This window comes from Chrysoperla carnea, chromosome X (genome assembly GCF_905475395.1).
Source record: "Chrysoperla carnea chromosome X, inChrCarn1.1, whole genome shotgun sequence".
NCBI classification, from domain to species: domain Eukaryota; kingdom Metazoa; phylum Arthropoda; class Insecta; order Neuroptera; family Chrysopidae; genus Chrysoperla; species Chrysoperla carnea.
In genome coordinates, this window is record NC_058342.1 from 2,689,924 (window position 1) to 2,708,998 (window position 19,075).

Here is a 19,075-nt window from a genome sequence, read left to right on the forward strand (position 1 = left end):
TGGCTCCTTGATTCCAGTATAAGCCATGGTAATTATTTGAGAGCCAAATTGTTTGTTTCTTATCCGAATCACTTAATGTGTTAAATGGAAATGGCGGTTTGAATACATAATGTCCAAAGTGGTTACCATTTGTATCCACAAAACTAAGTTCTTTAACGATGAATTCATTGTTTACTTTGAAACCCTGTACATCCACTATGTACGCCATTTTAAACTACTCTATTCACAATATTCGTAAGTGGATTGTATTTAAATAATCGATCATGGAACACTATACAATACGCATGCGTTTTAGCTGGGAAATTAACACTAGCTTCAAACTCAACGCGCAAGTCCACTATTGTAGATTTAAGTGACTCTGGGTGCTTAGAACAGTCAATGACAAATAGAGGTGATTTATTTATAAACGTTTCTTTATCTAGCAATGGTTCTGTTATAGAGCGTCTATAGTACGATTTTTGAAAATTACAATACATTTCATACAGTAACGCTGTTTGATTGTTTGTGTAATTTAGATTCAAATTCACATATGGGTAGGCTTCACCATTTAAATAGACTTTCAAATTTGTTATGTTACAATGGTCAAACTGACTGGAATCTTTTAAAATGTTGCGGTAACGATTTGTTTGGAAACAGATAACAGCGTAGCTAGGACATTCTACACTAGTTTTAACACTCCATGCATGTCTATCAGTTAATGGTAGTTCTGGTATAAGTAGACATTCCATTGATCGAAACCATAACCTCAAATCATCATTTTGATTGACTAAGTTGTATAATTTAACTCGCATTTTATCAGACACTTTAACGTATGGAACACACCATTCTAATTTGTTGATTTTAATTTTAGGTTTGCTTGTTGCGACAGTTGACGTAAAACAATTAATATCATCATTTGCACGAACAATAACGATTTCTTGCTTCATGTCTACGAGAATTTTAGGATAATCTACAAAAAAACCCATATACATTTTCAATGGAATACGAACATTGAAGTAACCAGCAGCATCCTTTTTAAAATTTTCACCAAAGCCAGCATTCTCTAAAGCTTTACTTTGATTTTCGTTTAGGGATAGATAGTTTTTTATAGTGCTAACGATGCCTACGTTATTAATCACATCAATTACCTTACCACAAATTTCATAACGAATTTCATGAAACATAAATGATATAGCATTTGATATGAAGCTGGCTGCATTTGTAGCATCATCATCAGTCACTTGACTTTCACTTGGTAATAAGTACAAGTCTTGTGATTGAATGCAAATTCTACTCTCATCGCTTGATTCAAATTTCGATGAATTATAAGCTTGGTGGTTGTGATACTCTAGTCCTCTAATAACATTATCGTACTCAGGTACATTGGTCACTTCTAGTATTTCTGCCATTCTTCTTCTTCTTCTTAATACAATTGAATTTTATTCGTATAACTGATTTCTTTATTTTAAACCAGCAACTAAATTTTACCCAACAATTGGCCGTTTTAATTTTAAGCCAATTGATTGAAGAAATTTTCTATTTTCGTATGATAACTGTTTGTGATTTTTTATTCTATTGTTGCTCGATTGAGGTTGTTTTATAGGACGGTTTATAGAAACACTGCCTCCGGCATAACGTGTAGGATGATTAAATACAAAACCCATTATATCTTTTTCAAGTGTAATCCAATTGTAATGTTTTCACCTCAGAAGTTAACTAATTTACCAGTTTGGTCCACTAACATGAGCGTAATGTTGCTTATAGTTTGACAGTTGATTGGTAAATAAATAACATTCATAGGATGTATCACAATTTTATAACCGGGTGGTAGATTTGGTGAAAAATGAAACAATGTGTGACTGATTTCATTGTTATGATACGATTCATTTGTAATATTACATTGAACATAAATTGTTTCTACAGGTAAAATATTAACTGTATTGTCACTTTCATGTCTTTTATTTGCATCTAGTTTTCGTTTATTAAATCCCAACATGCGACAAACAGAATCTGATGGTTCACAGTTTATTACCACAGTACACTTTATTTCACATTTTAATGTATTTGTATTAGCATTTATTTGTAGTGTCACCTCATCGCCTACAGCTTCTCTTAAATAACGTTCAATATCTTCAACTTCATAAGATCCTGGTGGTATTTCTATGACTTTATCATCGTAATAAAACATGTTATTGTGGCTGTATATATTAGGTATGGAATTGTACCCTTGTAAATCTACTAGACCCATTTCATAATTTTCATTTTTATCTAATTCAATTGGTGGAGAATAGTCTGTTGTTAAAAAAGAGCTATCCCCTGTAAAAGTAAGCATGTATGACATCTTGATTTTGAATGAAGTGAATACAAGACTTGCTGGTTTATTTATTTAATAAAAATTGTATACATAGATGTACACAAATCGGAGTATTAAACTGTTGTTGCCTATCAAAATTATATTGAATGTCACATCCGTTAAAATATTTAATGACTTCCACTGGCGGTCTCAAATTTCCAAAACTATCATAATAGATGACACTTCGATTATACTTTTTATATGCCGTCCAGTGTGTGCCACTATTTTTGGATACATCATGGTTGATAATTCCTGTTTCATATTTATATGGTCTTTTGGGTAGGGTGTCACGCATAAAAACACCACGAAAATACGGAATTTTAAATTGTTTAGCATACGCACGTAGCTCCGTATCGTAAAGTGCTCTACGTGGTAGCGTTTCAATTAGTTTTTTGCTAAATATAATCCCATGCCTTTGTTGTATGGTCTTAAATACAAGCCTTTACCCATTGATATAGCTTCCATTGTTTTGTTGTGTCTTTGACTCTCATTAAGTTGATCAAAGCACCTAAAGCAGAGAGTCCTGCGAATATTGGAATTAATGGAAGTACACCACCAGACTTTGGAACTGGTTTTACACGTGTGGGTGCTTTAATACGTTGACCTCGCACAGCTGCTTTTGCTATTTTTACTGCTGCTTTTAAGTCCGTTGGTTGTGATTTTTTCAATGCATTTCGTGCCTTTCGCACTGATGCTGTAAAGTTGATAGTTTTCTTTGTCTTTTTCGTCTTATTCATTTTTAATCCCATACCAAGTGAAGTTTTTGCCTTCATGGCGCCTGTAACGAATAAAGCGGATGCTTTTTCACCAATTGTTGAATCAGATGCTTTGGCACGTTTCCAAGCGGCTTCAGCTAATTGTTTATCTGCTAGATGACGCTCCTTTAAGTCTTTACTTTTTGAATATGCTATATCATGTACCATACAAGTCTGATCCAATGCGTTTTTTGGTTTATCACCACGCGCTAATCGTTCTGTCAGCTTAGTTCCAGGTCCACAATATCGATAAGTTGGTATGTGTAATTTATTTATAAGTGTGTTAACAATACCTCTTCCTTTGTGTTGTTGCTTCTGATGTGACATACTACTAAATGGTTTAAACAATTAAGTTCACATATATTTAAATGTTTATAAAATGGGTTGTATTGAAATTTTAGTCTTAGTTACATTAAAAATGCGTTTTCATAAACAACAACCCGCTCTGAGTGTTGAAAATTTAATACCAGAAAATACAGACACACAAACATATCATGGTCCTCTATTTTCCGATTCACTACGAACAATAATAAGTGGCCCTACTGGTTGTGGTAAAACCAATGTTATGTTGAATTTAATTTATGATGAAAACGATTTACGCTTTGAAAACATTTATGTGTACAGTAAATCTCTTTACCAACCGAAATATCAATTACTAGAAGAGACTTTAAAATTAGTGGAAGGGGTTGGCTATTTTCCATTTAGTTTTACTAGTGAAATTCTTAGTCCGAATGAAGCTCGAGAAAAAAGTCTTTTCATTTTTGATGATGTGAGCTGTCATTCACAACAGAGAATTAGAGAATACTTTAGTATGGACCGTCATCGAAAAATTGATTGTTTCTACCTATGTCAGAGCTACGCACGTGTTCCAAAGCATAACATAAGGGACAAAGTTAATTTCTTGGTGTTATTCAAAACGGACGAAATGAATCTAAAACACATATTTTACGATCATGTTGGCTCTGATATGAATTTTCAAAAATTTCATGATTTATGTCGACATTGTTGGAGTTCACCAAATGGATTTGTTGTAATAATGAAAAATTTCTCTATGAATACTGGTCGTTATAGGAATGGATTTGATGAATTTATTGAATTGTAGTGTCACCCAATACTTTATGTGTTTTCTCAGATTCATAATAATAATTTTTTTCTGTAAATTTTTTTTTTTATGTAAATTTTAATCATTAATAAATACAAACAAATATTTATAAGATTTTTATTAAATAAAACCTTACATTACATCGTAAACAATAACAATAAAATATATATATATATCTTGCAGTAATAAAATTCAATATAGGAATGATTTTAAAATAATGCTTGACTTTCTTCGATGTCAACACAATCTTCGTCAACATCGTCTTCCCGGTCACGTGTCCTTGAACGATTTTTATCATGTAAATTTTGTGTCATATTACATTGCTGATTCATCCTCTTTTATTATAAAAATATTAACATCCGGTCACGTGTCTTGAATTTTATGATGTATATTTAAAGTGTCAAATTACAATATTTTTCAAGGTTAGATGTTATCTATTTCAACATATTCTTGAGAATTGCTGACTCCCATAACAATATTCTTTTCTTGGAATTCAGACTTGCAAATTATTATCTAACACGTTCAAGTGTCATAGTACATTGCTGAATCATAAAAAAATATTAACATCCGGTCACGTGTCTTGACACGTGCAAAATTATTTTAAGATCAAAGTCGATTCAAACAAGTTTGAACTTGTAACAGGATGATGATATCATATTTTTCAAGGTCAAATGTTATGTCAACATATTCTTGAGAATTGCTGACTAATGTCAACGTCCCGCCCCCCGTTCACTCTCCGTCAAGCACCACTGTTGGTCAAAGCCAATGACGTCATCAATGCTTAGGCAGCCATTCCTCCCCCCACCACACCTCCCGACGCCATCTTGATTTACTATTGGTCAATGACGTCATCCAACTTCCGAGGTTTACAACATTCACCTAGGTTTGCCATCATAAAGTGTACCATCCAACTGTGCTGAAAGTGAGAGAACTACTTGAAGTGGTTGAGATTTTGTAGCACAATATTCGAAGATCTTCTCTACGGAGGGTACATTTATTTTCATGTCTTCACATTCTAACTCCGATTTAGCATAAATAGCTACACAAAACAGAAGTACTTTGCGATGATCCCTTTACAATATTTGTCTTCTTTTCTTTTTACTTTTAACAGTAATAAAATTTGAAGAATCAGATTCATAAAGCACAATATGAGCAGCATTTGGATGTTCGGAATGGATTCCTTGTTTAACCATAGCTGCGTAAGATTTTGGTTGATTGTACAATTGTTCACCTGTGGCTATGTTTATTTGTTGAATTGAATTTTGTTTTTATTGTGTTGTTCACCTGTTTGTTTGTTTATTATTTGAATTAATTTTTGTTTATCAGCTTGTGGATTCAATTGTTTTTTATGAGCTTCACTGGCAGAACTTGTTTCATTATTAAAGTTGATAGTTGTTCCAGAAGGTTGAATATTATTTAAACTAATATTCTGAATTGCCGACTCCGGGATTTGAGGTATTACGTTGTTAAATTCACCGTTAGGTGTCGCTTCAGAACCAAATATATATATATAAAGCCTTGCTTGTCTTCAGAAAGGGATTTCAATAGACTTACTTCTTGATCAAAATATAAAATAAAAAAAGATATCGAAATTTTTAATCAATTTTTTACCATTTTGTAAATATGTTTTTCAAAATTCTCAGATATATAAACCGCGGACAAGTTATAAAATTTCACAGTGTTTGAAAATGATCTATTTTGTGCGAAACGTATGTCACCAAAAAAAAAAATTGTTAAAAATACAGAGATGTATTTTAATTGTTAAAAAAATTTATATATATTTTTTTAATAAATCGGTGGAATAATAAGCACAGTAGTAGGTTTTAATGTAATTAAGATATGATAGTTTTCGGAAAGGTAACGATTTAAGACAATTTTTTCACTTTTTAATACACATAGTGCATAGTTTGGTAAAGCTAATACTAAAATTGTTTCTTCTCTTCGCTATACATTTCTTCATTTGCAAACATTATCTGATACAATCCCCGCGATCGTCTGATAATAACAAACTACTATTTTTTATAATTGTTTGAGTTTTTTGTTACCGTTGGTTTCTTCTGTGATTTTGTGTTTATATGGCGCTAAAACACGTGTTAACTGAGTGAAAATCGAAAGGATTGAATTTTGGCCTTGTGAAACTTGTTTATATAATTTAAAAATAAGATGTTTCATGGCATACAAAATTGGTTCCATAGGATGGTTTTTATGCAAGTTAGACATATGGCATTATATTTCTGCGTATATGAAATTAATAATGTAGGAAATGGCTTGTTAATCTTTATATTAATGATCTTACACTGACTGAGCCTAATTCAATTTTGTTCGCTGATGACACCGCTTTTGCTTTCGATCAGTTGAGTGACGAGAGTTTGAAGGCCTCTATATCTAAACCTTTAACATATATATATATATATATATATATATATATATATTTTTTTTTTTTCTACAAATAATCAAAAATGTTATATTTTAAGTACGTCAATTAAAAATGTTTTTTTTATTTGTTTGATATTGTTTGTAATTGACTCTAATTGTCTTGTTGTCAATTTTGATTAGTTATAAGCATTATTATTTCAATCAACCTTTTTTCCTAGTTTTTTTTTATTGCTTTATTGATTCTCTCCATGACGATTGAAATATGTCATTAAATAAAATTAGGGTGATTGATTTTTAAATTATGTTTTTGCTTATGTAAAAAAAAAAAAAAAATTGTTTTTAAAATATTAAATAAGTTCTATTTTTCATTATATTTTTAGTACAGCGGATTATTTTTATGATTATGTTTAGTATGGATGAAATGAAATTCGAATGAAATTTATTTATTGTAATTAAAACATTCATTAATTGTTTGTTTAACAAGTTTTAAATGTTTAATTGATGTAAGGAACTTAATAAAAAGTACTTAAGTGAAAAGAGATAAAAATTCAATAATATTGCTTTAGAATTAGGAAACGATAACAATTGAATTATGTATGCACTTTGTTTTTGTTTCTTCTTTAGTAACGAATTGAAACTATCGAGAACAACGGTTGGTCTACAAATGCAAAAAAAAAACGTATGCAGCGTGGGCTCTAAAATAGAGGTGCCCTATATTGTTTTAAGTATCAGTTTTGCAGGAATTGTCATTACATTCAATATTTGTTTTACTTAAACACTCTGTATTATATACTTTTATAACACACTCTATATTATATACTTTTGCTTAAACACCTTATATATCATAACGTATACAGAGTGTTTAATTAATGAAAATTCTTGCAAATCTGATAATGAAGACAGTAAAGGGCACACCTATTTTATAGCCCACGTAGCATACGTCTTTTTTTCATTTTTAGACCAACCGATAGTCTTGATAGTTTCAACTAGGTATAGACTAGTTATAATATTTAAAAAAGGCCTCAGAAAAACTTTTAGAAGCAAATCATATTACTTTTGGGCAAAAGGTCTTTTTCCCCTATTTCGACCCTGCTGAATCAGAATATGCCGGTTGCCCAACCGAAATCTCGACCGGAAGTGAGATTTCCAAGATGGCTATGCTTTTTTTTCGAAAATATATTCCTTAAGTTTTAAAAATAGAAGAAAATTGCTACAATTTTAGATCAAAACCAGTAGGCTCTGTAACAAACTCTGTAGGTTTAACACTTACTGAGATAAAGCTCTCCAAAAGTTGGCAATTTTTTCGAAAAAAGTCAAATTTTCATACTTGGTCTATTTTCGACACAGATACCGAGGAAAAGTAATTAGCTTTAATATAAACAAAGAACAATATTTGTTCTGTTTAGTTCGCATAATGGTTTGAAGGTAGTTTGAAAGGATATATCATGTACATCCACAATAGTCCGGAAGCAAATAACTTGTCTTATCGGGAAAAGAGGTGAGTTTCAACCGGTAATAACTATGTTTCTTTCGTTTTAAATTATGTATTATTTAATTATGTGTCAAGATTTTCTTTATCAAGTTCTAGTCCTGAAATATCGTATTCGATTTTGTCATCGTTATCATAACATAAGTAATGCATGCAGATACTGGGGAACGGCTGGATACAGTTGTACTCTTCATAATTTAAATTAATTCACATTGGTTCCGTTGCATTTTCAAGAAAGTGGCAGTATATATTGTACGCAAAACTTTCTGGTTCGGTGATTTACGGCACAGTAGAATTGTATTTGAGGCAAACTTTGTAACTTTAAAAATTCAGTTGTCCGAGTTAGAAATAAAACAATTTTTGATCAATATTATTTTAAAAATCTTCGTTGACCGAGTTAGAAATAAAACAATTTTGGATCAATATTACTCAAGCCAGGTCGCCGCTTTTACAATTACCCCGTATATATTTTACGGGTGCATTCTTGAATCGTCTCCACGGTTGTTTCGTCGAATATAAGTTTTTTATCATCGAAATTTTTGTCAAAAAATTTTTCAATAGTTGTAGAGGCCTTGTTTTACCTTTTAGTATACAAAGAAGCTGTATAGTTAAAGCCAGTGCACGATAGAAAAGTAACGATTAACATAAAAGAGTATCTAACGCCATCGCTAACTCAGACATATTAAATTGATACAATTTGTTTCGCAATTCTATGTTCACATTTCACTTAGGCAGTAGAATAATTATTTTTAATATTTACTACTTCCTAAAATTTTTTATTTGTAACTTGTGATTATTCTGTTATTAATAAGAAAATTTCTATTTTCAGAACTTGATAAACGAAAAGATATATAATTAAATAATAAATAATTTAAAACCAAAGAAACATAGTTCTTATCGGGTGTCCCACAAAACCTCTATTACCGATAAGGTAAGAGCAAATATGCAAGAAATTGTTTCCGATTATACAAGGCGTTCTGTTATTGACTGCAGATCGTCTACCTGCAGAATAAGCTCATAACGACGAAGGAAAAAGTTATTTTCCACTTTCGGATCTGAAGCCTACTTTGCGAGATAATTAACAAAATAAATTTCTATATCTTTATCGAATCACAGTTCAGTAAAATTTTGAATGAAACCAATAAAACGCAACTCAAACAGAGGATGTGTTTTATCATAGTGGAAGGCGTCTCTAAATGCAAAATTATTAAAAAAAAAAACCTATTTGGCTACGTATGTTATTATAAAAACTAACCAATTAAAACCTACACTGTTTTTCTTCGTAAGTTAAGTGTTCTACGCAACCTATCGTGCGATATCACATACCGTAAGCATTAATTTAGCAAAACGGACCAGCCGGTTTTGCAGAATTTATGCTCAGATAAATATACTTCGAGACAAACCAAAGTATGTATGTTGTGTGTTGACACATTCAATTTTTATAACTGTCTTTTTGGTGACAACAAGCGCAATCAAGTACAACCGATATCATCAGAAGTAACTTACGAACCGACAACAGAAACTTGTCTAATAAATAATCGCAAAAGGTCAACTTCCAGTTCAAGTATAACAGGCCGACGATCAATCCGACCAATACAACTTTAAACACCTGAAAACTAATCAAGAAGGGGACCACCACAGACTCGAGAAGCTCCAAAATCTTGTTCCAAAATTTAGTAACTTCTCTAATGGCGGAGGAATGTGGAGTATCGGAAATGGAACATCCTGTTGAAATAAAAAATCATAAATTTGCAAAAATATTATATAATTATTTTTTATTCTTGTGTGAATTTCATTACTTAAGCAAAAATAACCAATATAATTTTTGTATAAATAAAATCAATTGAAACCATTTTTTTTCAGTTCTATTCAAAATTTCGTAAAGTTCTAATACAATTTTTGTCAGTCAAGTTCAAATTATGTTATTGTATTTTTATTGTATAATTTTAATAATCGGTTTAATTTTGTTTCAATAAATTAAAGATTTAATATTGTGTAAAATATATTATTCATTATTTCAACAAAACCTTCAGTCGTTTTTAAATAGAATAATTATAAATAAATCGACGCACAGTCAATTCAAAAACACCGAAATAAACGGAACTAACGATTAAATTAGAGCTCCGTTTCTTATGTTTCTCGAAAAAACTAAGTGGCGATCCTCCTCATCTTTTAACAAGATTGCCAAGTCGTTCTCAAGCATTATAATTCGGACAAAAGTGATTGGAAATTAATCATCGAAGTATAATATATCTGGGACACGACAAAATTGGCGATCCTGCCAGGACATCCAGAATCCCAGGTCAAGACGGTGTAACAACTAACAGCTTGGTGTAAATTTTGGGTATCATCGAACCAAATCAACTGAAGCAGAATTAATATCATCTACCAAGAGTTTATAGCTATCCCACTGGACTGGTCAAGATTAAACCAATAAGGTAGGCGAATTGATTTATTTTTGCTTCTACAACTATCCTATCCTCATTATCAATAAATATGAGTCTCGCTGATTCACAAAACCTTGATCCAGAAATCATTTCTCCTGATTTATCTGATGATGATGATACAACACAACACAGGGGAAGTATCCCGATTACTTTCCTTGCACAAATGATTACATCATTTAACGGTAATTCGTCAGAGTTATCTAATTTCCTTCAAAACGCAGAAAATGCATTATCTATAGCAAAGGAAAATCAAAAAACGGCACTTACAGCCTTAATATTTTCAAAAGTTTCATCAGAAGTTAAAAATAAAATAAATGCTTCCGAAATAAATACTTTCACAGATTTAAAAATAAAATTAAAACAAGTATTTCAAATAACTGAAAGCCTTACGTATTTACAAGAGCAATTAGAAACTTGTAGGCAAAAACCAAATGAAACCGTAAAAGAATTTTTCTTACGTATCGAGCATTTAAACTCACGAATAATTCAAAAAATTAAAGAAAGTACCATTTCGAATTCAATGTTAGTGGGCAAGTTAGCCTTAATAAATGAAATGGCTTTACGTAGGTTTACACATCACTGTAAGCCAGAAATTTCTAACATTTTAAGGCATAAAACTTTTATGTCAATTAATAAAGCTCTAAGCATAGTCAGCGAAGAAGAATCTTTTGTCTCTATGCAAAATCAATTTAAAATTTCCTAACAAACAAATATTCAAACAAATAAAAAATACTGTAAAATTTGTAAAAGAAATAATCACAATACAAAGGAATGTCGCAATAAAAATTTTAAACATTCTGGTGATCCACCACAGTCAAAAATTTATAATAACTCGTTCAAAAAGTGTGATTTTTGCCACTTTCGAGGTCACACAATAGACGAATGTAGGAAAAAGAAAAGGAACGAAAATCTTAATAACCCAAATCCTAAAGTAGCTCATGTCAACTCACAAGACAGCCTTAATTTAAACTTCGAGCAGCTCGGATTGAACGAAGCCCCAATTCAGAGCACATCGAAAGAGTCGGCTTCACTCAGTTTCCAAATGTTGTAAATGATAAAAAGATAACATTTACAAGCAACCATTCGAAAACTAACGAATTTCTATTTTTAATTGATACCGGAGCATCGTGCTCTATCTTAAAAACAAACAATTTAAATCCTAATCACAAAACAGATATAGATTCTCCTTTAAAAATAAATTTAAAAGGCATTACTCAAGGTCTAGTTGAAACACATGGTGTAGTATCAATTTATATGAATAAAAACAAAAGTCATTATCATCATTATTTGCACTTAGTTCAAACAGATAATCTACCATATGATGGAATTCTAGGATCAGATTTCTTAAGTAAACACAATGCAATTATTAATTATAAAAATTATACTATAGAATTAGAGCCAGTATTAAAAAAAAATGTTTATAATTTTAACAACATTCAAATCAATAGAAAAAACAATATTTTAAAAAACTTAAGAATCGATAATCTAAATTCAACTGAACAAAAATTATTAATTGAAACGGTTTTACAACACCATGAAATTGTCAAGCTAGATGACGATTCGCCGGGTTGTACAAACGTTATTCAGCATGAAATCAAATTAAAAGACCTAGAACCCATCAAAAATAAAATTTACCCATTACCAAAAGCATTGAAAGACGAAGCTCAACGTCAAGTAAATGAACTTCTAAAAAATAACATTATTCGGAATAGTAAATCACCTTATAACTCACCTGTGTGGATTGTAGACAAAAAACAAACACCACACTCAAATACTAAACAATTTAGAATGGTAATCGATTATCGCAAGCTAAATGAGATAACGATATCAAACAACTATCCTATACCGCGTATAGACGAAATACTTAGTAATTTGCGAGGTAACCAATATTATTCGGCAATTGATTTGGCCAGCGGGTTTCATCAAATTATGGTCAAAGAGGAAGACATCCCAAAGACGGCATTCACTGTCGGGAACGGCCACTGGGAATTTCTACGTATGCCCTTTGGTTTGGTAAACGCCCCAGCCAGTTTCCAAACTCTAATGAATGAATCAAATAAACCAAGGAAAGTGTATGTGCTACCTTGATGATGTAATTATATTAGGCAAAAACCTCCAAAATCATATTGAAAATCTAAATGAAGTGTTAAGTATTCTAAAGAAAAACAATTTAAAACTTAATATTGAAAAATGCGAATTTCTACAAAAAGAATTAAAGTATCTTGGACACATCGTAACAGTAGATGGCATCAAACCCCAAGCAGAAAAAATAGAAAAAAAACTTAAATTAAATCAACGAACAAATATTAAACAAATTCAAAGTTTCTTGGGAATATCTGGTTATTACCGTAAGTTCATCGAAAATTACGGTAAAATAACAAAACCACTTACAAAACTACTGAAAAAGAACATAAAATTCGATTTCGGTAAAGTTTTGTAGACGCATTTAAATTATTGAAAGAAAAGATTACTTCAGCCCCTATTCTAAGACATCCTGACGACAGCAAAATGTTTTCTATCACCACCGATGCTAGTAACGAAGCTCTAGGCGGAGTTCTGACGCAAGAGTACAATGGTATCGATATGCCGATTGCATTTTATTCATATACGTTGAATAAAGCTGAAAGAAATTATTCCACAATCGAAAAAGAATGTTTGGCAATAATTAAGACAGTAAAAAACTTCCATCATTTTCTGTACGCAAGATTGTTCGAAATAAAAACTGATCACCGACCTTTAGTTTGGCTACATTCAGTGAAAGACCCAACTAGTCGATTAGCAAGATGGAGACTGAAGCTAATGAATTACCAAGATAGAATAAAATACACCCCTGGTAAAACCAACTACACAGCAGATCTACTTAGCAGACCAATTCTTATGGCTATCGTAAATAAATCGAAAAAATTTGAAGATTTCGACAAAACGATAAAAAATAACGTTAAAATCCCATACATAAATAACATCGTCAATATAAGTAACTTAAAAACTCTAATAATTCCATTAACTAAAGATTTAAATATAAATAATAATTTAAAAACATTTATTTTAAATAACTTCACCCGAGAGGACATAAACAACGCAAATATCGGTCAAGTGATAAGAAACGAAAACGGCACCCAAACAATAATATTAATCATTTTAAAAAACACAATTCAAAATAATATGAACGTAAAACTATTCTATGAAACATTGTATGAAGTGTCCTTGACTTCAACTGATAAATAATTTACTATATCATCATTTTGAAAATAATATTCAAATAATACCCGTTGAAAATATAAATTTTAATGTTTATCTCTCTGAAAACGAAATACAAGACGTTTTGGACAATGAACTAGCTGAAATAGGCGAACCAGGCTCTAGTTCTGACGCCATCCAAGAACCCCCAGAAACTGTGGAAATCGAAACAGATGATGAATCAAGTCAAAGCGAAGCCAGGATCACACCTGAAGCTAATAACGGCGCAACAACTATCGTAAGATCCGAAGAAGAAAAATTAAAAATCCTACCAGAGTTCCATGATAGTCCACTAAGAGGTCACCCAGGACAGGCTCGTACCTATCAAGAATTACGTCAAAAATACTTCTGGAAAGGCATGAAAAGTTATGTCGAAAATTATCAAAAAATGTGTCATATGCCAGAAAAACAAATATTCAATTATAAGGAAATCCCCAATGGTTATTACAACAACAGCAGTGAACTTTAATGAAGAAATTTCTTTAGACTTTGTCGGACCCTTACCACAAACAAAAAGTGGAAATAAGTTTATAGTTACTATGCAAGACAACCTTACTAAACATCTCCAAGCATTCCCAATGGAAGACAGAAAACCTGAAACAACTGCGGTTTATTTTCTAAAATACGCAAGTACATTTGGTTTTCCAAAAGCCATACTAACTGATCAAGATCCTGTATTTACAAGTGCATTATTCAAGGAAGTAAATAAACTATTTTCAATCAAGCACAAGACAAGAAGCTGCTACCATCCGCAAAGCAATGGCTCTTTGGAAAGAAGTCATACGTATCTGGAGAACTACCTCCGTTCATATGTAAACGAATCAATGGACAATTGGGACGAAATGTTGTATTTGGCTACCTACTCGTATAACACACACGCAAACAGATCAACAGGTGAAACTCCATATAAATTAGTTTTTGGAATTGAACCAAATATACCAATGTCTTTCAACAAAGGAGTAATAGGGAAAACTTACGACAAATTTTCACAAGAGGTACAAGACAAAATTAAAAAAATTCGAGAAGTAGCTAGAAATAATTTAAAACAATCAAAACAAGTTAACAAACAACAGTACGACAAAGCAGCAGGCAAAAAAATTAGAAATTTCAAAATAAACGTTTTCGTATTAGTTAAGGAAGGACAATGTGCACCCGGTAAACTTTCTGAAAGATATAAAGGTCCTTTCCAAATAACCAAAGTCAATCCTGAAAAACACACTGTAACAATAAAAATGAAAAAATTGGAAAAAACATATCACATGAATAATGTGAAACTGTATGTTTCAGATGAAGATGTGGAAAATATTAATTTCGTCAATACTCCTACACCACGTGATGACAGAAATACTGGTGGAACAAATACCGAAATCATCGGGCATATTTTTCAAGAAGCTAGGCGAAGCAAAAGTATGCAGCCAAAAATTAACATTAATACACTAATACAACTATATTTAAAAATAATTTAGAATTAGCTACGAAACACTATCAAAAATCATACAATTTTTGTAATTTGATACCCCATAATAGTTCTAACGCAGCAACATGCATAATACAAATGAAATTACTAAGTCAACAAATACAGGAGATAAGAATGTTATTAAAGTCTGTACAATTACATCATCAAACATATAGCCATATTATACAAAAAAGAGGTCTAATTAATGCCGGTTCAAGTGTATTAAAATGGTTAGTAGGTACTCCATCAGCTGACGATGGTATATTTTATACAAACTATATTAATTCATTAATTGAAGATAGAAAAACAACACATCTTATGATGAAGGATCAAATTAAAATTTTATCAGAAACCATGAATACTCTAAACAAAACACTAAATACCGTGGAAGACACTGAACGTGAATTAAATTTAAACGTTCAAACATTTAACTCATTTATTAATAACGCTACTCAGATTATTAATAATGACCATTTACAATTAGAAATTTTAGACCATTTATTATTAATCAAACAATTAAATGATCTTAATTTTAGGCAACTAGAACAATATAGCATGACACTAACATTAGTTCGACATGGTATTGTTGACTATAATATTATCAATCCAACGAGTTTAATAGAAGAATTAACTTCTCTTAAACAATTTCAATTGCCACTTAAAGTTAATCCTGAAAACATAGAAAACTATTACAAAATAATGGAAACTAAATCTTTTATGAAAGATGATTTATTAGTTGTATTAATCAAAATTCCAACCGCACAAATTATGGAATATACTCTCTATCTAACTTTTCCTTTACCCACTCCTCATAAAAATTCAAGTTCATCATCCTACATAGAAATTGATTACCCTTACATAATTTCTAGTAGAAGTAAAAGTCAATTCGTTAATTAAACACATTTTATTTGCTTAAAATCCACTTTATTTAAAAATTTTTTTTTTTTGTCTATCAAAATATTTTGTTTATGATCATTTCAACTTGTTAGTCATCTTCAGAACAATAGTATTTCAAACAACAACGTACCTGTATTTATACTAAAATACAAATTTGAAAATTATGTAATAATCAGGTGATACTGAAACCTGCAGATTTGTTCAAAATTAATAAAAACAATTGTATGATTAAAAAACGTTAAAACTTATTCGTTAAAAGAAAACGAAAGCAGTTTTCGCTTGATAAAATTAAAAATTACACATAATAAATAACAAATAAATAGTTAAAAGATAAATAAATAGATAAAATTTGTTTCTTTTTCAGAAAACCGTTATAAAGTTAAAAGAATGAAAAATAAGTTAATAAAACAATTATGAACTAATGTCCATTTGACTAGAAGGAAACTAATTTCTATAATTGCGAAAATAAAATTGAACCCGTTAGAAACATTTGATCGTTCAAAACTTCGAAACCATCCCTGGTATGTTTATGGATTTCCAAAGCCTCTAGTAGATTCATTCTGGTACCTTTTTTGGCAAAATGTAGAATTTCCATCGTGTCTTTAGGTTTATGCCCTGAATCCAATAGGTGCTTTGCAAATGTAGAATCATCAGTATTGTTTCGATACGATCTTAAATGTTCCCTTTTTCTCACTTCAAAATTTCGTCCGGTCTGCCCCAAGTATACTCCCAAACAATCTTCGCAGGTTAACTTGTAGATACCAGATTTCTTCATTTTCTCCACTTTGGACTTGTTGTTCAATAAGAAATTAGACAACTTTACAGGAGGTTTAAAAGCTATATTAACTCCATGTGATTTTAAAATTTTTCCAATTTTATAGGATATGTTCCCATAAAAGGAGATGGTTTTATAGCCTTGTTGTATTTTAGTACCTGGATTGTACAAAGTGCTTTTTGTAAAGTTGTTCAATTTCTTCTTAATGAGAGAATCTATTACATAATCTTCAAATCCATTACTTGCAGCGATGTTTTTTATAGTAGTAAATTCTTTTGCCAAATTTTTATCACTTAGTGGGATATTCAAAGCTCTATGGATCATGGAATTAAAAGCAGCCATTTTGTGGGCACGTGGGTGGAGAGAATCCACTGGAATGGTGGTATCTGTGTACGTGGGTTTTCTGTAGATATCAAACTCAAAATGGTCATCTACCCTGCTTAATTTTAGATCCAAAAAGTTTAAGGACTTGTTCACTTCCTTTTCTAAGGTGAATTTTAATTTGGAGTCAAAAGAATTTACATGATCCAAGAAATTGTTCATTTGTCGATCCGATCCGTCAAAACATAGAAAAATATCATCCACGTATCGGAACCAAAGGATGACATGTTGTTTTGCCTGAGGTGACAATAATATCCTTTTTTCTAACGACGACATGTATATTTCTGCAAGTAAGGGACTCAAAGGACTACCCATAGCCAAACCATTTTTTTGATGGAAGAATTTGTTGTTGAATTCGAAGTAATTTTGATCCAAAGTTAATTGGAGACACTCGAGAATTTCATCTTTAATTATCGGATTTACAAGTTTCTGGTCCAGTAAATCTGATATCAATTTTACGCAGTCTTTCCCTGAAATGTTTCCAAACATATTTGTTACATCCAGTGAAGCAATCTTGTAACCAGTCTTCATTTTGAACTTTTTAAGTTGTTTTGTAAGTTCTACTGAGTTTTTTATCCCATATTTGCTCGTGAACCCAGTATTCGATGTGATAATAGTATGTACTTTCTTGCTTAATTTATGTACAGGACAGCCTACATGCGAAACTATACTGATCTAATGGGAGCATCTTCTTTATGAATTTTTAACAGTCCATATAATCTTGGAGCACTAGGATTAATTTCAGGTAAATTATATTTTTCGTAGCTCGAGAATAATGTGTTAGTGTTTTTGAGCACATCTTTTAAGGCAGTTTGAAATTTTGTTGTTGGATCTTTTTTTAGTCGAGTAATTTTTTCTTTGTATATAAAGTCTGATATTTTATTCACGTAATCTTGTTTTTTTAATATGATAATAGAATTACCTTTATCAGCCCTTGTCAAAATTAAATTATTATCTTCAATTTTTTGTTTAATTGATTTTATTGATTTGGTTATAGTGGGCTCGTACGGAATATTTATATCCTTTGAAATGAGTTCTCCTATTAATTCCTTCGCTAAATTGTCCTTTTTGTTCTTCAATGCCAATTCAGTATCAATAACTAAGTTTTCTTTTACATTATTGAATTTAACTTGTGGAGCATATTTTAAACCTTTGTTCAATAATTGCAATTCATTATCGTCAAATTTTACTGTGGTCATGTTAATGGTTCTTTTTTCAAAACTAATTGTAGGTGTAGGTTTAATTATTTCTTTAAGAGCTTTGTCTTTAATTAAATTATTCAACTTGATATTTTGTTGATTGTATTTATTTTTTATAAGTATATTGTTGAAATTTCTACATTTTTCGTTAAATACTTCAAATTCCAAATAATGCAGTTTGAAAATTAATTCATCGTGCAGCACTTTTAAATAATGAAACAGACAATTCCTTTTTATGAACCACAACTTTGCTTCCTCTTTCAACCATAAGATCTTGGCTTGCTTTAAAACTTTTGTCACAGTATTGTTAAGCGTTTTACACTTTAAATTCACAAATTTTGGAAAAACTTTCAATTTTAAACATGATTGGATAAACCATAAATTTTGTCCAATTAATCTAGTTTTGGTACGTAGTTTAAAATAATATTTAAGTTGCTCAGATAAGCTTGCTTGCTTTAAGTAATTTAAGTTTGAGAGCGTTAATTTGTGGAAGTTATTAACATTAATTAAACACATTTTATTTGCTTAAAATCCACTTTATTTAAAAATTTTTTTTTTTGCCTATCAAAATATTTTGTTTATGATCATTTCAACTTGTTAGTCATCTTCAGAACAATAGTATTTCAAAC

General features: G+C 30.8%; 1 protein-coding gene across 1 annotated transcript; it reads right to left on the minus strand.

The window, feature by feature from the left end:
- Positions 1–209: 209 nt before the first annotated feature.
- LOC123302549 lies at positions 210–1,388 on the minus strand. Its single transcript, XM_044885519.1, has one exon. The coding sequence runs from the start codon at positions 1,386–1,388 to the stop codon at positions 210–212; it is 1,179 nt and encodes a 392-aa protein (XP_044741454.1).
- Between the last annotated feature and the right edge of the window lie 17,687 nt (positions 1,389–19,075).

Excerpts from the sequence above, each read along its gene's own strand:
- LOC123302549 (XM_044885519.1), bottom strand. The coding sequence starts at position 1,388 with ATGGCAGAAATACTAGAAGTGACCAATGTACCTGAGTACGATAATGTT.